General features: G+C 34.8%; 1 protein-coding gene across 1 annotated transcript in view; it reads right to left on the minus strand.

Moving 5' to 3' along the window:
* The window catches only part of TANC2 (tetratricopeptide repeat, ankyrin repeat and coiled-coil containing 2), a 250,044-nt gene that overhangs the window by 91,494 nt on the left and 135,780 nt on the right, over positions 1–22,770 (minus strand). The window contains exons 6-9 of the mRNA XM_014458693.2: positions 18,464–18,612; positions 16,231–16,417; positions 14,418–14,681; positions 728–853 (exon numbers count right to left, since the gene is read on the minus strand). Of these exons, the coding sequence (XP_014314179.1) occupies positions 728–853; positions 14,418–14,681; positions 16,231–16,417; positions 18,464–18,612 (726 nt within the window). The remainder of the gene's footprint in view (positions 1–727; positions 854–14,417; positions 14,682–16,230; positions 16,418–18,463; positions 18,613–22,770) is intronic.

Below are 22,770 nucleotides of genomic sequence, written 5' to 3' on the forward strand. Positions count from 1 at the left end.
AAAATAATCTGCAAAAGAACATTAAAAATATACTTGATGTAGTAGAGCTATGGATTACTACTAGGTACTAGAGAAAGCAGACCATCTGTTAAGGCTATCAAAAACAGTTCAGATCACTTTGAGCAAACAAGAGGCACAAGCAGAGATACCAATAACAGTCTCTCAACTAGCCCGTGGTTATAACAAAATGAAAGTCTTTAAAAAGATCAGGATCCTGATTGTAGAAACAAGCAGCATGCACAGAGAGTGTAAACAGGTACCTGAGTGGGAAACGAGTAAGTTTAGATGTTGCCAGGACAGGACTAGAAGCCCTGTCTAAAACTCCAAGAAATTAAAAGTACTACATGTCACTAGAAATGGCCACTAGAATGAACATGAAATAAATTCTCTAGCAAAACACCATTATCAGCACCAAGTTCATGCTGAAAATGGCTAGGGTTGAATCTGGTCAACAATCACTTAGGAAATTCAAGGCTTTTAAAAGATTATTTCCCCCATCACTACCAGCCCTTTTAGAATTTCAAGGAATCAATGCCAATACTTCTATATGTAGGTAATTACAATTCCGTTGTGCAATGTATTTGTATTTCTCTTCTATGGTGATATGCTCACTTCTTAAGATAGTTTTAAATAAGTGTAGAAATTGGAAACAAAGGAACTTTTTGCCTATTGTCCATTTCCATTTTCCCATGAGCATCCCCAGATAAAGTAATCCTGTGGTTCTAACCTCTTAAATCCTGTTGTGTGCGAACACCACCCATGCTCTGTCTTGGCATTCGAAGAGAAGTTCTCAAAGGTGTATGTCTCTGCTCATCCAGGTAAGCAAGGTCCTCCAAGTGGGCAGAACTTGTGGCTGACAAGACAGAAGAGTTTAGTCAGAATACTTGAGTTTTAAAAACTTACTTTCAGATAGTCTGTATCTCCCAAACGTTGGAATCAGAGCTTACTCCAGCAGATACATTTATCAACTGTTTGCTGAATTCAAAATCCTCATCAGTGTCTAGAATATGGGCCAGGGAAACATGTCAACAGTTGTCTTCAGCTCCTTCATCACTATCAACTGCTTGAGCTTATGGAGAATACTAGTAACAAGTTGGCAAACCTTAGTACCTGATAACAAAGATTATTAGTTTTTGTTTCTTTTGGGGTCACAAATCCCATTTACAGAATAAGATATAAACATCATCAATCAAGAAACCTTGTTTCAAATTATATTGAGTTATAAGAAAAACATGACATTTTATTTTCCACACTTTTCTTTCATGATAATCAAATATGTCTCTAGCTGGTTTGGCTCAGTGGATAGAGTGTTGGCCTGCGGACTGGAGGGTCCCGGGTTCGATTCCAGTCAAGGGCACATGCTAGGGTTGCGGCCTGATCCCCAGAAGGGGGTGTGCAAGAGGCAGCCGATTGATGATTTTCTCTCATCATTGATGTTTCTATCTCTATCTCCCTCTCCCTTCCTCTCTGAAATCAATAAAAATATATTTTAAAAAAAGAATCAAATATGAAACCAATTTGTGTGTGTGTGTGTGTGTGTGTGTGTGTGTGTACTGGAAAGGTGGGAACCTGAGACAATGGATAGAGAACTGCCAAACAGTATTTAGGAAACTGCCAATATCCATGAATTCCAAAAACATTCTGTTGCTATCTCAAGATAATCAAGTATTAAGGTCCTCACATTCCATGTATAAATCCTTTAATTCCTAACACAGCCACAAAAGAGAAAGAAAATGGGATTGACACTGACGAGTATTGAGAGCTGTTGGGTCCACTTAAAATGAACCAAAAAATGAAGAAACCAAGAACCAGAAAGCACTGAGACAGAATAGTTTTTAACAAAAAGGGGAAAAACTCTCAGTTATTTAGAGCTTATACATTTTTAATTAAACCATTAATTCAATTTGTTGCTATGTAAGATCTGTGCCGGGGTAGGTTCAGTCATTCAATGACAGTTATTTACTGAGAACCTACCACATGCCAGGCACTGTTCTTGGTGCCCTCCTTGGCTTAGTTGCCAGTTTACCTCTGATGACTGTTTTGAATGGGTGAGAAGAAGCAAAGTGAAATCACTTCTTGGCTTCTGAGATCCAATGAAGTATTATTGTCTATATCCCCAATCAAAATAAGACACAAACAATGAAAACATAAGGTGAATTATGAACAGTGGCACAAAAAAATTTACACAGAGCTCTATGAGCTAAGAGAGAAAAAAAACAGAGAAAACAGGAGAGAAGGAAGAAGATAAAAAAATAGAACAAGTGCAAGAGATAAATATTCCCCCTCATCCTTCAATTACGTACTGAAATTGTCGTGGTTACCTAGGTCTGTTGGAAACTCAGACAAAAGACTTACCAAGTTATGATACAGTTTCTATAAAAAAAAATAAAGGTCTTTGAAAACTAGTCTAGGGAACTTACACCAAGAAAGGGAAGTCAAATGCCACATTACTCACCAGAGGGAGGAAGAGAGTATCAGAGGAATAAAGATAATCTGGTTCTCAGCATTCTGAAATTAAAACTATCTAGAGTAGATAACTATCTAATCTTTTATTGAAAAACACTGGGGACAATGACTCTTACACCATTCCCACTGTATCTATGAATTAGTTCTTATGTTTAATACAATCCCTCCTGCTTTACCCAAAGTCTACTTTCTTTTGTTTGGCTCTTTATCCATTAAAGGGAGCCCTCAGAGGTTCCGTCTGCACAGAGCCTTCCTTAGAGCTCAGAAATATTAGCATCAGTTGAGCAGGAGCCAGTTCACAGAGATATGAGTTTTAACTTTGTGGGGTCATTCCTCCAATCTTCTATGGTTTAACAATCTCAACCTCTTTTCCTGTTTCACAGGCTCAGAGGTGGTAGCTGCTTCCTGCAGTTGCTAAATCCATGATACCTCAGTAAATTACCCTTTCAGTGATTTAAAAAATCTAGTTAACAATTGTTCTCATGTTAAATTTTCTGTTAAAATACCTATGTGGTTTCTGTCTCCTGGCTAGCCTCTGACTGGTATATCGTAGAAAATAAATGACCAGCAATCCCTTTCTATGATGTTTATAATAAAGAATTATCACAGCATGCAGATGTAAAAGAAATCTTAAAGGTCATCCAGTCTAGAGGTCAGCAAATTAAGGCCAGTGGATGAAATCTGGCTTGCTGCCTATCTTTGTAAGTCAAGTGTTATTGGAATATATACAGCCTTGCCTGTTTAAGTATTCATTTACAACAGAATTGAGTAGTTGTGGCAGAAGCCATTTGGCTTGCAAAGCCTAAAATACTAGCTGGTCTTTTAGTAAAAAAATCTATTGATTCCAATCTAAACAAGTCCCCTCATTTTACAGATGAAGAGACAGTAAGAGTGGCCTGTCTAAAGTGAACCACTTTGGTAGAACCAGGCCTTGAAACCAGCATCTCAATCCAGTGAGTGTTATTTACATTGTACCCTCCTCCTCCTCCTTTTAAAGCTACACAGATCTAATTCTTTCTTAAAAGGCTTATTTTCCATCTCTTATTCATCTTTGCCACTTTCCTTCAACTCCCTGTTATTTATGGCTTTGAATGGCAATAATCAAACTTAGGCCTTGCTAATGCAAAGTAATGATGCCTGGCATGTCACAGACTAATACATCTCTGCACTTCGAATATTTTCCACAGGAAGAAACAAAAGAATAAAGCCCCCATTTTTTAAAAAATAAAGAAAGTCCTCATAACATACTTTTAAATCTGATAAACAGAAGCGTAACATAAAAAGAAGATCAATGACAATGAGAATCTTTTATGCACATTAAAACAAAATTTAAATTAAACCTTAATGGCCGGATGAGTGATTTAGTTACCATTTTGGGAATATTAATGGCACATTATATAATTTTAAAGCAAGATCCTAGCAGGGTTCTATGTGCCAATACATTAAAATGGTTTGATATATTTTAATAAAAAGAATGAGAATGTCTATTTCATTAATAGGAGGCAGAATGACATAGAAATATATAACATGGAGTGGAGCAAAAAGCTGTTGCAAGAAAAAAGCCTTGAATCTATCCTTTTTTATATATTATATCCTTCTTCAAATCTTTTAAAGATTAAACTAAGGGAGATCTATACCTTGAGTATAAATTTAAATTAAATAACATTTACATAATCCATTGAAATTTCTTTGTATTAGAAAAAATCTCTGGCAAAGACTTTTAGCCACAGCCTTACTTTCTACATGTTCAACTTCTTAAATTCAATTAAGAGCTACTGGCAACTTAAAAAAAATTTTTAAATTGATTTCAGAGAGGAAGGGAGAGGGAAAGAGAGATAGAAACATCATGATGAGAGAGAATCATTGATTGGCTGCCTCCTGCACATCCCTTACTGGGGATCCAGCCCACAATCCAGGCATGTGCCCAGATTGAGAACTGAACAGTGACTTCCTGGTTCATAGGTCAATGGTCAACCACTGAGCCACATTGGCCAGGCAACGTTCATAAAATATAAATTTTAGTGTGAACTTATGTTTTACTAAATTAATCTTTACTATAGTAATTCCTAGGAAAATGAACATCAATTGTTTTATTGCTTTATTTAATAAAACCAAAAAATGCAGTAAAATATTTTGGAATGAGTACATTCCTCAATTTTGGACAGACGACATTAAAAGAAACAGACAAACATTGCAATTACTGATCTCTATGAATAGTATATTCTTTCACAAATCCAAATACTCATGGGCAAAATGAACCTAAAAAAAAGCAGTGACACTGAATATCAAGTGCAACAGCTCTGAAGTCCTTATTCAGGGCTTACCAGCCCTGGGCAAACTACGGCCCACGGGCCGGATCCGGCCCGTTTGAAATGAATAAAACTAAAAAAAAAAAAGACCGTACCCTTTTATGTAATGATGTTTACTTTGAATTTATATTAGTTCACACAAACACTCCATCCATGCTTTTGTTCCAGCCCTCCGGTCCAGTTTAAGAACCCATTGTGGCCCTCAAGTCAAAAAGTTTGCCCACCCCTGGCTTAGACAGATCTGAAATCAGTCAATGCTGAACTACTGCTTCAATCTGAACTGCAGTTAAATATGGTTAATGTTTATCTAAGTTTATTAAAATATTTATTCTTTTTCTTATGTTAGCAATTAAGATATTTTTGATGTCTATCACTATTTTCTTTATCAAATTAATCCAAAGTAATTTTATTGCCCTTTTCTTCATTAAATCATTATTCTCCTTTTCTAAGTTTCTGGTATTTTCAGTTTCTTTCTGCTTACTCATTTTCAAAAATCTTGTCCCTTCAAATGCCTTATTTAAAAACATGAGAGTCAGGAGACATGAAATTCTGTTAGCTGTCTCTCTTTGTTCTACTAACTGTATGTAGTTGTACTCTCCCTCAGAGTCACTTGAATCTTTTCCATTTACAAACCACTTTCTGAGAAAGAGTCTTTGTCATACTTTGTCAAATGGGATCTCACTCCTTGTCTAAATTTGCTCAGGCAAATACTTTTTCTGCTTCTCTGACTGATCCCTCAGTCAGATTAATTGCTTCTCCCTTTCAGCAACCACATACAAATACTGCTAATTAGAACTTGTGTTATTCAGCTAGTTGTTTTACATGTCCGTCTTCTCTTATTAAAAGGTTCTTGCCCTGGCCAGATGGGTCAGTTGGTTGGAACGTCATCCCATACATCAAAAGGTTGTGGGTTCAATTCCTAGTCAGGACACATACCTAGGTTTTGGGTTTCATCCCCAGTCAGGGTGCATGCGAGTAGCAACCTATCGGTCTCTCTCTCTCACATCAATGCTTCTCTGACAATTAATAAAAACATATCCTTGGGTGAGGATAAAAAAAATTATAGAAGGTTCTTGAGGACAAGGCGGCAACATCTGATTCATCTCTGATAACATTATCCCTTTAGAGTAAATCAGAGTGCCCAGTATGTAATGCTCAATACAAAACCGAATTCCAGACTAGTCCTACTTAGATTTAGAAATCTGACTGGCTCTATCCTTATCCTCCTCATTACTCTGCTTAATGCTTAACAGACATCACTATGGTAATATGCTTGGCTCCAACAATCCTATGTAATAAAAGCCTAATATGCAAATCAACTGAACAGCAGAACGACAAGTGGAACAACCGGTCGCTATGATGTGCACTGAGCACAGGGGGCAGACACTCAACGCAGGAGCTGCCCCCAGCCTGTAGGCGCCAGGCCAGCCAAGGCGGATGCCAGCGGGGCCCCCTGATCGCCCTGCCGGTTGCCCACAGATCGGCCCTGATTGCCAGCCAGGCCTAGGAACCCTACCCATGCATGAATTTCATGCATCGGGCCTCTAGTCTCCACCCCCACCGCAACAGTAACTTGCTCCAGACTCACTTTGCTCTAGTGCAGTGGTTCTCAACCTTCCTAATGCCGTGACCCTTTAATACAGTTCCTCATGTTGTGGTGACCCCCAATTTCATTGTTACAAGTTGAACATAATTAAAGCATAGTGATTAACCACAAAAACAACATGTAATTATATATGTGTTTTCCAATGGTCTTAGGCGACCCCTGTGAAAGGGTCATTCGACCCCCAAAGGGGTTGCAACCAACAGGTTGAGAACCGCTGCTCTAGTGTCTAGGAGATCTGTCTGCCACCAGGACTATGATTCCCAGCATTCCTGGTGCTCCCCGCACTCTGGGCTTCCACTTCTGGTCCTGGAGCTGCCACCAGAACTACTATTCCCAGAAATCCTGGTGCTCCCTGTGCTCTTGGTTTTCCCTTCCTGCTTTGCCTCTGTCCCACGGCCTCCCACTCTGCCAAATCCTCCAAGCCACCAGCTCTCCCTCTCTGCTCTCCGTCTGGTGGCTTGGGGAGCCAAGTTCCCCAAGCCGCTCCACTCTCTGCCGGCTCTCCTGCTCTGCTCTCTTCTGCCTGGCACCTATGTATGCAAATTAACCTGCCATCTTTGTCGGGTTAATTTACATACTCACTCTTGATTGGCTGGTGAGCATAGCAGAGGGATGGCCAATTTACATGTTTCTCTTTTATTATATAGGATGTTTATTTTACTTTCCCTGGCTAGAATGTAAGCTCCATGAAGGTGGCGATCTTTGTTTTGCTTATTAAGGATTCTTAAGTGCTTTAAATAATGCCTGTTTAGAGTAAATCAGAGTGCCCTGCATATAATGCTCAATATAGAACCAATTCCAGACTAGTCCTACTTAGGTACAGAAATCTGACTGGCTCTATCCTTATCCTTAGTATTTTGACATACTTTTTAGAAGTTAAAATAATGCTCAATAAATGCTTGTTTAATGACTAAACAATTATATTTAACATATACTTCGTGTTTTGGCTACATTTAAATAATCAATGAGTAACAAATCAGGATTTGTCTTATCCAGTTATTTGAAAGCTAAAGATGAAGGAGGTGGCCATAACAACAACACCTTGTACAACACCATCCCACACAAACACCGATGATAGATCTATATAGACATATACATTCCCATCTCATGATGCTACTCTTACTGTAAAATTGTATAGGCAAATATTTTATGATAATCCTGCCAAGTTAAATTAATACTATAACACTTAAAGAACACTTTCCAAATGTGTTTAGAAGAGATAATTTGGTAAGTTTAAGGGAAATAAAGAAATAGGAAAAAACAAATCTGTAATAAACCTTTCATATAAAAATAAAATGCTTTAAAAAGTAAACACATAAAATCTGTCAATAAAAAGCCTTCTCTGTTTTCAGAGAAGGAAGAGGAAGTAAAAAAAGGGAGCATATTATTTTTGAGATTTCATTAGATCGGAACAGCTGACTCACTTATAGAACATTTAACTGACATACTTTTTAGAATTCAAAATAATTTAATACACAAGTGGGCAGAAAAAAAAATCCAGAGACAACATTTAGTACAAAACATTCCAGAGACAACTCTATATTGAATTTGAAACCAGTTTGAATTATTTATTCTTATAGCAGTTGCCACTACTGCAAATAGATTTTAGCAGCACAATTGTCATTCTGGCTGGTCTGAGAAAGGAGCCTGGAAAGACACTTTGTCTGCAACAGCCTGGGCAAGAAGCCACTCTGGGTCCTTACACCTTTAGATTCATTAAGCCAATGTTTTAAGGCCTGAAAAGCCCATCTGGATTTTTTGTAAAGTCCTCATTACAGTTCCTGATTCGATTCATTTAAATCCCTCAGGAGTCCCATTTTTGCATTTACCTGATTCTTAAGATCCTGTTCTTAGGAAAATGTGCAGCTCCAAACATTAACAAGTAGATGGTGAAAGTTTATATTTTAACTGACTTCTGCTGTCTGTATGTTTCCCTGATAGACTCCTCATTTTCACACAAAGCATGGAGGACAGCTGTTGCAAGTGAACATTTCCTGCTTCCCACAGCCCTCCAATTCATTGCCAATTTCATTTTAAGACATCATGTATGACCATAGACAGCCTATTCTCTGATAATTTCTGCCATGCAACCGCAAGTCCACAAGGGTTCTCTATTTTCTTCTAATACAACAGGCTTAAAAATAAATATGGAATAGTGATTTACATTTTGAAAACAATAAAACACATAGTTTTCATTTTCTCATACTTAAGACTTTTAATTTAAAGGTATATAACTAAATTTATATTTGGAAAACTGAGTTAACCCAGAAAAAACACAAGCTTTACTACTGCCAAAACTCATCTTTAATGACCGTCATTTTAGTTAAAAGCTCTTGTTTTCAGTAAAGAGTACTTCCTTCATATGTGGTATGTGGAGCTTTTAATTGGTATGTCTAACTATAAGATTTTACCTGTTTGAGTCTTTATGTTTCTAAAAGTATACAGTTAAATCTAATAGACCAATATATTTATACTTATAATAACCAGACTTGTTTTACTAGTAATAGTTAATAAAAAGTACATGATTGCTTTTAAAATTTCATTATATAGACTTTTTCTATTTTTGAGTTAAAAGCTCAGAAAAATTTAAAAAGAAATACATCAACATAAATATTTGCTGAATATACGCTGACTCCATTCCCTGCAAGCAAAAGTATTATAAAAGCCAAAGTGTTATGAAAGCCACGTGTTCTTTCCATGCTTTTTAAAATCAAGGGACTTAGGGAATAATACAAAGTTTTAGTTTTTAGAGTTCAATCCAGCAGCAGCCTCAAGGATTGTAAATAATTCCTTGACAATTTCCTGGTCCTGCTCCATGTGCCAACAAACTCAGGCAAAAAGAGGGTGCTTCTCTTCCCCCAGTGGAGAGCAGTATGCAACACAGCAAGGATCCTTTAAACAACTACTCCTCTAGGTGTGTTTTTTCTTTTTAAAGTGACGCAAATGGTATTTTCACATCATTATTCATCATTATTTAGCCTCTAAAATAAATATATTACTCACACTAAGATAAAGTTTTTTTAAAGAGAAATTTAAAAGCTGGATTTGAATACGGCCTTTTATTATTGGCATTTCATCACATACCCCTCCTTCCCTGCTGTGCATATGCTTAGAACAATTTACCTTCTCTATTTCAAGCTCATATCATAGTTAAGATCCTTAATTATTTCTGTTAACCAAGGAGATTTGAGTATTTGATCTTCCCACAGTTTGGGGAAACCACTTCTGTGTACACACTGGAAAGTAAAGGAAAATATGTATATCTAGAGCTAAAATGAGAAGAGAGGACCCTTGTGAGCTAAGAAAATTTATTTTAAAAGATGATTTAGATATCTAATCATTTAAGCTACCAGAGATGGTGGTCTTATCAAATATTTATATACATTACACAGTTAGCAGAGTAATTCCATATGCAATTAATTTTATTTCTCTGCATTCAGGAAACATTTTCAACCCATCCATTCAATTTTAAAAAGAACTGAGTCATTTTTCTGCCCCTTTGTGAGGACACCGAAACCATGATTTTCAGTCACAGAAAACCCAATACAAACTATTCCCTGACTTATGACTTGCCTTGCAGGCAATAGGTCTGTTTGTATTACATTCAACACTGACAAGAAATAATTATCTGGTGAAGGTTCAGCATAGTCAATACGTGCTACTCTGACAGTATAAACTCCTATTCTCCAGGACAGAACTAACTGCCTTCTGATGGTACATTTAGCTTTTACCCTTCCTTTCCTTTGGAGAAGCATGATCAGTGCTACTTAGAATATGAATATCTCTTTTAGTCAGAAAGGCCAGTGTTATAGGATGACCATTGTGATTGGTGAAAAAAAAAAAAAAGGTCTGTAGGAGTAATAATTTGGGCTAATATTATTCCCCCCACTCTTTTTTTTTTTTTAATGTAGGGGGGAAAGGAAAGGGAAAAAAAGAGGGAAGAAAATAATTTAAGTATGCACAAGAAGTATTTTCCAATACTTGAATTAAAACAAACTCCAATAGCAAAGAAAAAAAAATCACTGTTTCATAATACTTGATATAATCAGCATACTTTCTATTAAAAAGATAAAGAAACAATGATAGCAGAAACACAGTTCATAAAAGCACAGTAAAATTTCCGTGATCCAAAAATATATCAGTAAGAAATGAAAAAATAAGCAACAGAAAAAATTTTGCAAAAACATCTGATAAAAATTTTTATCCAGAATTTACAACAAATTATTATATAAATAAGAAGACAACTCAATAAAAAATGTGCAAAGGTTTGAGTAGCTATTTCACTAAAGAAGATATATGATAGCTAATAAATACATAAAATGTGCTCAGCATCATTAGTCATTAGAAAATGAAAATTAAAACCACAAGATAACATTTCATACCCAATCAAAAAGCTATTATAAGGGATAAGACAGTAACAAATGGTAGAGAAGAGGTGGAAAAACAGGAATCCCCATACTGTGGGTGGAAATGTAAAATGGTGCAGCCACTTTGGAAAACAGTTTGGCAGTTTCTTAAAAAGTTAAACATAAATTTACTCTATGATACATCATAGGCATCTATCCAAGAGAAATAAGAACATATGTCCACCCAAAGAATTACACATGAATGTTTATAGCAGCACTATTCACAATAATCAAAAATTGTAAAAACCTAAGTGTTCAACTGGTGAATGGATAGATAAAATGTAGTAATAGCTGTAACAGCTGAATACTATTTGCAATAAAAAGGAACAAACTTCTGATACATGGATGAACCTCAAAAACATTTTAACAGACGTAAGAGACCACATATTGTATGACTCCACTTATATACAGTGGGGCCTTGACTTACGAGTGTCCCGACTAACGAGTTTTTCGAGATACAGCCCTCTCTCAGCTGATTTTTTGCTTTGAGTTACGAGCTAAAATTCGGGTTATGAGCCAGCTTCAGATACCCCACCGCTAGTTGGCGCAGCGAACGTCACAGTGAACGCCACAACATCAGCCCAGCATCATGTGTCTCACTCGTTCACTTTAATATGAAAATTGATTTGACATACGAGTAATTTAAGTTATGAGCTCCGTCACGGAACGAATTAAACTCGTAAGTCAAGGCCCCACTGTAAAATGTCCAGAAAAGGTAAATCTAAAGAGATAGAAAGTAGATTAGTAGTTGCCTGGAGTTTGGGATGGGAATGAAATTAACATTAAATAGACATGACAAGTCTTACTGGGATAATAAAAATGTTTTAAAACTGATTCATGATGAAGGCTGCATAACTTGGTAAATATATGAAAAATTACTGAGTTAGGTGAATTACTCAATATGGGTGAATTTTATGTGTAAAATATAGCTAAATATACTGGATTTTAAAAAGAATAAATTTCACAGAAACTGCTGCTACCACTGAACTAAGGTGGAAATTGGAATAATTTCTGGCCAGTTTGAGTACCTAACAACTTCAACAAAACAACTTCAACAAATGAATAAGTAAAGTATTAATTTATTGAAGTTATTAGGTTAATATACACTAAAAACAGGTATTTCTTCAAAGTTCTAGTTATGCTGCCTAAGACTGCTATTTCTAAACCAAAACCAAGGGAAAATCCTTCTAGAAAGAAGTTTAAATATAATATATATACACATATATATATTGAATTGAGGTATGATTTACATAAATTATGTAAATCTTATGTGTATAGCTCAATACATTTTTTATACACACACACATGTCACAGACACACCCATGCAACCACCATTCAGATCAAAATATACAAGTAGAAGGCTCCTTTAATTGATATTCCCATCAAAGGTAACCACTACTTTAGTTCTATCACTATAGAAGTGCCATAGTTTTGTCTGTTTTTCTGAACTTTATATATATATACATACTTCATACATTCCATAATGTTGTCTGTAACAGTAGTACCTTCTTTTTCATTGTTGTATACAATTTATTTTCCAGTCTACTATTGACGAACAGTTGAATTTTCAACTTTTGGGAATTAAGAATAAAACAGACACAAACATCCTTATTATTGGTCTTTTGGTGAACATCAGAACTTATTTTTGATGGGAATCCCATAGAGGAGTAAAATTGCTAGATTTTAGGTAACATGCATATATAGCTTTATATGTCTTTAATTAATCTTGCCAAGCAGCTTTTTAAAGTGGTAGTATCAATTTATTAATATACTCCCACCAGCAATGTATGACAATTTCAATTGCATTACATCCTCACTATCAATGGTACTGCCATTCCTTTTCATTTTGTGGGTATGGGTATATTAGTAACTCATTGTCAAGAACCGTGAAGGATCTGATATTTTGCAGATATTACTTAGAAATTTCCTAGGATTTTTATGTAAATGGAATCATATACTATGTACTTTAAAAACTATCTGGCTTCTTTCACGAAACATAATTATTTTGAGATTCATTAGTTGTTATAGTATCAATAGTTCATTTCTGCCCTAGCCAGTTTGGCTCAGTGGATAGAGCGTCAGCCTGTGGATTGAAGGGTTCGATTCCAGACAAGGGCACCTGTGGGAGGCAACCAACTGATGTGTGTCTCTCTCACAGTGATGCTTCTTTCTCTCTGTCTCTCCCCTTTCCTTCTGCTCTCTCTAAAAAACAACAACAACAACAACAAAAATTCCCCCCGCCCCCAAACAAACAAACAAATAAATAGTTCATTTCTTTTTGTTGCTGGGTAGTATCCATTGCAAAGATATACTATAATTAGTTTATCCATTCACCTGTTGATAGACATTGTTCACAATTTTTGGCTATTACAAAGAGATTTGCTATAAACATTTGTGTATGTCTTTATGCTTTCATTTGGGTACATATACTTTTATTTGTATAAATACTATTGGGCTTTTCACCTCACAATGTCTTTCTCATAAGTTATAGCATGCTAGGATTCTAATATGACATCATGGGTAAGGATCAACATATTTAAAAAAGGCCTAGGAGAGAAAATATTCTATCACCATATTAAAGCAAATAATCTTGAAAAGTTAGTAATAAAATCTTCTGAATTACTGTTCTGCCAGGTGAGGCATTGTCCGCATAACCACATGATGACAGATGCTGATGGTCTTGCAGAGGTTGGAACAAAGAGTGATGGTTTAGAAAAGGTATGAAAATGAAAAAGAACTGGGAAAGGCAAGAAGCATTACACTAACACCTGCATAAATAATTATATCTGGGAACTAAGAGAACTTGACTACAGTAAGTAGTTTATTATCTTGTATCAGTAAAATAATCCTATCCAATCATTCATCAGGGAAGTGAAAAAGACAGACTGTGATTTTATAGTATGAACAACGTTCAAATGATGACACATTTTTAAAATGCCAGAATTCCCAATTATTCTGCAAAAGTTCCTGGTCTGAATTATTAAATAGTAACTTAGGTGTAGAAAAAATATCCTTAGACATCAATTCTAAATAGCTGCTTAAGAATAATGGCTCTATATTCCAGCCATTTAAACTTCGGAACCATTTCTTTATGACTGAGGCTGCTAGTGGTATTTATTAGTTATTCTTTAGCAATGTAGGCATCTGGTAATTCTTTTATAATAAGATAGCCAGATATTGTGGAAACAGTGAGCTCTTAGAATATGGAAATGGAATTCTTGCCTCTCTGCCACTCCCTTAAGCTAGAGGATGATTTCTGATAATATAAACTCTAGAAATATACTTCAATTTAATTTAATGTTTTTTAAAACTTTAAAACCTCAAACTGAAATCCCTTCAAAGACATCTGTGAGAAAAATGATTTTTAGAAGTTCAACAATGTACTTTATAAGATTCTTTTTCTGATTTTGTGTGTGTTTTTATGTATTTTGGGGAGAACTAAACAATCAACCTCTTGAGGAACACAAGCCTCCCCCCAAGTTAAAAAAGATATACACATGTATATTACCCAAACACAAAAGAGCAGCTTAATCAAAGAAGATGAATGAGAAATTTAAATACTGTAAGATAATTTATTTTCATTTCAATATATATATGCCGGTAAAATGGTCATTATTTTGAAAACCTTACCTGCTACTGAATTTGGTCGTGGCATAAGATACAGAGGAATAGACTGTACTGATTGCGATAAAACTGTTTCCAAATTCCTCTCTGGGATCTTATTCAGACTATAGGTGGAAGCTGTCATATTTTCATCTACTCGGTATAAACAGGAATCCATGCTGGCTTTTTGAGATTGCCAAGGTTTTAGATTTCCTCCAGATCCTAATTCTTTACTGCTTTCCCCAACATATTTTGTGCGTTCTACATTTTCAGAATAGCTTGTCAACGTAGCTAGAAAAAAAGAGTAAAATGAATTGTTTAAAAACAACAACAACAACAACCCTGGAGATTAATCTGTTAGTACTATCCAAATTCAAGACTAGATAGTAAGAATATTAGTTACATTATTTTTTAAAAGTTACTGATGATCTTTTCATTTCCACCATGAAGTTTAGATAATTGAAACCACAGTATATCTCTCACATATTTTCTCTTATCTCTCTTATTTTTACCTTAACAACTCTATTTAAATAAACAAACTCCTACATCAGTGCTAAAGGACAAACAAGGAAGGCCTATCGATGCTAAAATGTTCAAAATTTCATCAAAAGGAAATTTATATAATTTTCATGAATTACTGGAGTGCTCCAGAGGTCTATATGTTTATACTCTTTTTATCTTATATTTTCCCGCATTTAAATTTATTTCCTGGTCCTTTATATGTAACAAAGAATTAGAAAAAAAAAAACAGTCCCTAAGAAGAAGCTAATAGAGAAAGGATCTCTCCTAATAAGGAGGCAATACAGGGCCTTTTTGTTTGTACCTTGAACTGTAGCTCTAATCCTATCTAGTCCCTTAATGAAATCAAACAAAAACCTAAAAGGCTTCTAGAACTTTATTGAGTCTTATCACTAATTATAAACAGGAATTATAAACAGGAAAATTTCCATCAACCTTAGATATGGAAGGGCTCAAATACATTAAAATCTAGATTATAAAAATCTCAGCAATAATTATAAAACAAGAATATCATCCCAGGAGAGTTTTTAAATGTTAGTTCATATTCTCTTCTTTCATTTTAAATATTCCTATTGTTAAAAGAAGAGACTTAAGTTCATGAGGTAATTTCTATGTTTCTTTTCAGTGAAGTTTTCTCTTTGGAAATTTAAATGGAGTTCTGGACTTCACTGTAACAAGGAAAGAAGGTGAATTACAAAGACAGACACCCTGCTTGCCTTCCTGCCTTGCAGCTCTTTATCAAACTATGTCCTCCGTGCATCTGAGAATTAAGTGCTGCCAACCAGTCTCCATATCCCCACTGATATTAGGGAGCCCAGTGCCATGGCAACATCTCCCTTTCAACTCCATCAGAGTGGGCAGTCACCGTCAGGCTTCTCAAAATACCAGTGGCCCCCACTTCCACTTAGTCATGAGTTATCCTTTTTATATATTGTCCCTATTATCCTTTTTATATATTCCTGGATTCAATTTGTTGAGAGTTTTGTTAAGAATAACAAATATCAGCTTTTTTGAAAACTGTAAGCTTGTGTAATTATTTAAAAAAAATACATAAAATGATTAACAACGGACTGGAGGGTCCCAGGTTCGATTCCGGTCGAGGGCTTGTACCTGGGTTGTGGGCACATCCCCAGTGTTGCAGTCCTTGGCTGTGGCATTTGTACTGACTGGTGGGAGGGTGGAGCAGGGGCTACTCCCTTCCTCTCTGTAAAAAATCAATAAAATATATTTAAAAAAAAGAAAAAAAGAAAAAAGAAAACTGTAAGCTTGTGTAATTATTTAAAAAAAATACATAAAATGATTAACAAAGAAACCAACTCACCAATGATGCCACTATCTCTGCTTTCGAGGGTGGAAGTTGGACTAGTGACAGCCCCATAGTTGCAGTCCTTGGCTGTTGCATTTGTACTGACTGGTGGGAGGGTGGAGCAGGGGCTACTAGCTGGTGGAGAGGCAGTGCTGCTAGTCAAAGTGGAACAGGGGCTTATCCGCTGGGTGATTGCTGAGGTCTGAAAAATCGGAATGAAAAATAAGATAAACTGATCAGCTGTTAAAGTAAAATATCATCTTATGGTAAAACATAATCTTTGATGAGAAGAAGAAGAAAATCTGCATGCAGCTTGTACATTTTCTGCGGTTCTATTTGTTTTTGCCTTCCAGGATAAGATATTCTGCATTCTACAATTAAGGTGATACTTAAACTTAAAATGAGCAGAGACTGTGGCCAGTTTTTCTGCCTAGGAAATTTCCAGTAACAAGTATTCTTTATCATTAACATGAATTAATGGAAAGCATTTTAAAATTAAGCACAAGTTGATCTTGCTGTTTCCAATCAATAAAACTTCTGAAAGCTTGGAACTTTATCTTGTTCATAATTTTTCTTTGGATAGAAAAAACAAATCTCCAAATGAGAAAAAATTTAAAAAAAGGTTCATAATGCAAATAATTGTGTTTTGGAAACATAGGTGGCTGCCCAGAAACAATAAATGAATGCAGGGAAAATGCTTTAATCTAAAAGTTAGTCTAATAAAATAGATCAAACAATATTAATTTAATTAAAAACTTAATTTTTCTGTAGAAACTGATTACTAAGATCTCTTTGTATCCTGAGTAATTCTTACACCTGAAGTTACCTCCTTTTTAAGTTTCTGATGGGAAGGAATAAAAATAATCACAAAAAAGATTAGTGGTAATATATTCTGATTTACTGAATTTAATAATAATTCACTTTTCTTTAGCTCTTTCTACTCAAATAAATTACTAACATAATGAATAAAAGTACTATTTTTTTCAAACACTAAAGAAATTCTATCCTTTTCAAAATGTGTGTTGTGACAAAATCACATGAAAGAAAACTGATGATAAATTTCACATCTTTAATTCTTAATTTTAAAAGAAGCTTTTCAACTTCTTTAAATAGTCTTCATATTCTCTCTGCTAAATGAAGATTTACATTTAATATTTGATTGGAAAAGGTATTGATTACTAGATATGAGAATATTAAAGCTCTTTGACTCACCCTAAAATATTTCTAGATGCAATCCCTTGTATTAAATTCCCCACTGGAATCCATGCACCAGGCCTCTAGTATGCATATAAGATCTTTGTTTAATCTCTTCCCGCCCTCCCCCTTCCCCCCTTCCCTCTGAGATTCATCAGTTTGTTCCATGTTTCCATGCCTGTGGTTTCTGCTCCTGTGTTGAGCGTCTGCCCCTGGTGGTCAGTGCATGTCATAGCTACCGGCCGGTCGGCTGGTCGGCCAGTTGGCCAGTCACTTAGGCTTTTATATATATACTTTACCTTTGTTTAATGCTATACAGTTTTTAAAAATTTTAATATATTATTTCATTTACTCCTTTATTAACTAAGTATAAGACATATTATTTCCCTCATTTAAGAAATTTGAAAATGAAAGTATGAAAGCTATGAAGTAGCTTATTTTTTTACATATACATATAGCTTATATATTTATATATTAATTATATTGCATATTATTTTATACCCTTTATTTATATGGCATTTTATAGCTTACAAAGTATTTTAATATTTATGATTTAACTTGATCCTAACAACAATCCTGTCAGGTGTTATTATTTCATATTACACTGGAATAGTATGGTTCTTAACAGACTGCCTGGATTTAAATATTACTATACCACTTTCTGACAGTGTGTTTCCATTTTTTTAATATCTAAAAGTTAATATAAATGGACTCTACTACATTGGGTTGTAAGGAAGCTTAAATATATTTATATATATAAATTTTACTTATTGGCTTATTTACCCATTCTTTTTCTCATTCATCCAATAAATGAATCAAAACCTTAATATGACTTTTGAAAGTTAAAAATGAAACTTAAAGTTGTTTTATAAACAGAACAGATAGAGTGATTATGGAAAATTAAGTTATATCTTCAGGCCTCAAAAAGCATTCAACAATTGGGATTATTCCTTTCAACACACACACACACACACACACCTGTGAAATTTGCCCTTTCCTAGTATAACAGGTTGATTCAGCCCATGTTTCACAGAATTAGTGACAAGCAGTTTACCTGATTTTCATCTTCTACTTCCATGTTGTATTGGTCACCTGGCTGAACTTCTGTGACTTTCTCTCCAAGGAGGAAACCCAGACGAGTCATGAGTGTGTTTGCTGCCTCATCTACAGATGGAGGGGGACCAAGTTCCTGTTCAGCATCACCTAAAACAGGAAGACATCGAAACATGAATCTATCAAAATAAAATGGCCTATTTCTACAACTATTATTACATTTAGCTTGGTCATTTCCTTTGTTTTCACATTGTAAATCCAAAATAACAGGGTCCCTGTCTAAGAACCTGATTTTCCCACATTTACATATTATAACTGATATACTCTACTCAGATTATCCTCTATTTATTTACTTAAAATGACTTTGAGAGAATGTTTTTGTAACTTTCTGAATAGAAAAAGTTTCCCATTTCTTTGGCAGTTAGCCTTCTAATACAGTCCTCGTCATGGGATCTAGTTCCTGGCCATAATCACCACCCTTATTCAGGCTTTTTTTTTTTTCTTTAGAGTTTGTATAACTATTCTTAATTTTTAAATTAAATCAGTTCAAACTTACAAAAAAAGTTTCAAGATAATACAAAGAATATTTTTTCCTTAACCATTTGAAAGTACTGACATGATGTCCCATCATCCCCAGATACTATGTATTTCCTATAAACAAAGACATTCTCTTACATAACTACAGTACCAGCACAGAAATCAGGAAACTAACATTTTACATTATTATGATCTCATGCACAGACACCATTTAAATTTTCACATTTGTCCCAGTAATGTCCTTTCTAGCAAAAGGAGCCAACAATTTAGGATTAATCAATGCATTTAGTTTTCAGTTCTTTTCTTCCTTTTGATCTGGAATAGTTTCTTAGTCTTAACTTTCATGACCTTGACACTTTTGAAGATTACAGGCCAGTTGTTTTGCACAATGCCCCTCAATTTGAGTTTATCTTATGTTACCTCATGATTTGACAAAAGCACTGCTGTGTTAACTTTGATTGCTTGGTTATGGTAGTGTCTGTCAGATTTCTCTACTCTAAAATTACACTTTTTCTCTTTGTAGTGAATAACTATTTTTCAGGGGGATACTTTGAGACTATGTAAATATTCCCTTCTTCAACAAACTCCCAAATTAAAAAAAATATATATTTTTGTGATAAACACATTTGTCATTTTAACTGTTTAAGTATAAAATTCAGTGGCATTAAGTACTTTGATAATGTTGTGCAACTTTTTCCACTGTCCATTTCCAGAATTTTTTAATCTTCCGCCAAAGAAACTCTGTACCCATTAAATAATAACTCCCAATTTCTCCCCTTACTAGTACCTAGTATCCTCTCTTCTACTTTCTGTCTCTGTGAATTTGCCTATTCTAGGTATCTCATATGAATACAATTAAACAGTATTAGTACTTTTACATCTAGCTTATTTCACTTTGCGTAATGTTTTCAAGGTTTATTCATGTTTTAGCATGTATCAGAATTTCACTTTTTATATTTCACCCCTTTTTATGACTGAATAATATTCCATTGTGTGTATATAACACATTTAGTTTACCTATTCATCTGATGTTGGACACTTGGGTTGTTTCAAAATATACTATCTTATGAATAATGATGATAGTATAGACCAGGGGTGGGCAAACTTTTTGACTCGAGGGCCAAAATGGGTTCTTAAACTGGACCGGAGGGCTGGAACAAAAGCATGGATGGAGTGTTTGTGTGAACTAATATAAATTCAAAGTAAACATCATTACATAAAAGGGTACGGTCTTTTTTTTTTTTTTAGTTTTATTCATTTCAAACGGGCTGGATCCGGCCCGCGGGCCGTAGTTTGCCCACGGCTGGTATAGACACTGTTGTACAAGTATCAGTCTGAATCTCTCCTCAACAAATTTTGCCTCTTACTTTTAGCAACCATTAATTTTCTTGGTTAAATTAATTATCACCATGCTTGCCAAAGAATTATTTTTCTAAATTAATTACTCTTTCTGTGGTGTACTTTCTTTTATCCATCCATCCATCCATCCATCCATCCATCCAAACTCAAAGATTCCTATCTTATTTAATGAGGTTATAATCTGTTACTACCATTATTTATTTTGTTGCTCAGATTGCCCCAGATTTGGCCAGGGTAAGCTCTTTCAATTTGGCCCCTGTAACCTTTTGTCATATCCCTGTCATTTTCTGAGCACTTCTTTGCTTTTTGGCACAAGATGTTCCAGGCTCATCTTGTACTGTCCCTGCCTGGAATGAGTCTTTTTCCCAAGCCCTGGTTCTTTTTAGTGAAGAAAGGTATTTAGAATATCAGGTATGTTCATTGCTATTAGGATGTCATTGTCCTCCAAGTCCACTCAGTGGACTGAGTAAGTCAGTATATTCATACACATACATACTATATGTATGCATACATAAACATACATGTTTGTTTATACAACCCCTCCGAAAATTCACAGTGATGCTCTAATTCCAATTAAATACCATACAGTTAATTATAGTTTTTCTCCTTTCCAAAGCTGTAACTCTGTTCCCCAATAATGACAAATCTGGCTCTCACTATCCTTAGTTACTTCATCTAGTCCCCCTACATGTAACAAATTTCACTGTTGCTCATTGCCACCCTGCACACAGATGCTCTACTTATCCTGACTGGGTTCCTACCCCATGCTAGAGAGACCTGGCTTACCATTTCTCCCACAGTCAGATAATTTTTTCAATATTGGTATATATAATTAACATACCATAAACTATCACCTTGAAGTGTACAATTCAGTGCCTTTTAGTAAAGTTATGCAACCATCACAACTCTCTAATCCAAGAACATTTTCTTCACTCCAAAAATAAACCCCTTTCAGGTTCATTTTTGCCCTGAAAATAGGACCCTTAAAATTCCTTATCTCTGGCATTCATTTTAATCCTCTGCTTCCAGACTACTACATTCTTTCCATACAATTAGTTTTTAGAGTCTCTTTCTATTTAGGCTACTTTTCAGTAGTTACCAGCTATAGAAATTACTCTTTTTCAAACCTTGTCCCTGAGGGATGCTGAACAAAGTCAGTATAAGGTTCTTCCTTGGCCTCACCATCAAGATAAATTTATTTCCAAATAAAGAATATATAGACATCACATAAAAAGAAACAAGGGAACTAAAGATGACCTATTCTAAATGTGATGCAGAATGATTTACCTAAACTAAATACCTATTTACATTAACTTGATTCAATGTCAACATTTTTTCAGGTTTTGTTTTACATTCAGATGCATTTTATCTAACCGTATAACAATTCACAGTAGCACAGATCCTACAGGACATTACAAAAAAAAATGTTTTAAGTCAGATATATCCTTTCAGCTTAGCAAGCATTAGCTATAGTGTCACAGTTTGATGCCAAAATATAATAGCTTCTTAATTTTTAGAATATTTAGTATTATATATGAAATCATTCCAAATGGCAAGACATTGATATGTACATTGTTATTATTCAGTTTAACATTTATCTTAACTTCTCTACTAAAGTCACAAGGTGGGGGTCAGAGGAAGGGACTATATGTACGTTGTTGTATGCTATTATTTAACTCAAGTGTTCCATCTGTGGAAAATCTATATAGAATTCTCATCGACTTTATGTCAGAGTAGAAAAACAGGCTCTATTTTCCCTTCCCTATTTTCTCTCCAAGAGGCAACAAAAATAGATTTTTCTGCCACAGACCAGAAATAAGAGAATTGGTATTTTTATGGTACAAATATTTAGATTTATATAGATTTTCTCCCAAGAATGATTAAAAGCTTGTTTCTTGATAAAATAAAAAGGTAACTGCTCATTAATTACTCTTTCCCCTTTCTATAAACTAGTTAAGCTTTTCCAAGTTCTTCTCAGCATAGATTCCTGACTTCTGGATATTCTGGGGTTCATCTCACTTTTTTTCTAGAAAGTTATACTGATAATTACCAAATACTTTATATTTACATGTTAATACTAGGTACTATGAGAATAAAACGTGGAGGAGATACAGTCATTAACTTTAAAAAGTTTATAATCTATGTGGAAAATATGACATACTATATGCTTCATTTATTTAATATATAGTGCAAGTCACCGAACACTTCACAAATATTAACTTAATCTTCATAACAACTTTATGAAGTAGGTATTATTACCTTATTTTACAAATGAGAAAATTGAGGCACAAAGAAATTAAGTTATCTACTCAAAGTCACAAAACCTATAAATGGTTGTAGCCCAGGTTCCCCTACTCCAGAATCCATGCTCCCAACTAGTACGTTATACTGCCTCCCTCAATGGAAAGAAAT

This window comes from Myotis lucifugus, unplaced genomic scaffold (assembly GCF_000147115.1).
Source record: "Myotis lucifugus unplaced genomic scaffold, Myoluc2.0 scaffold_99, whole genome shotgun sequence".
Taxonomy (NCBI): Eukaryota; Metazoa; Chordata; class Mammalia; order Chiroptera; family Vespertilionidae; genus Myotis; species Myotis lucifugus.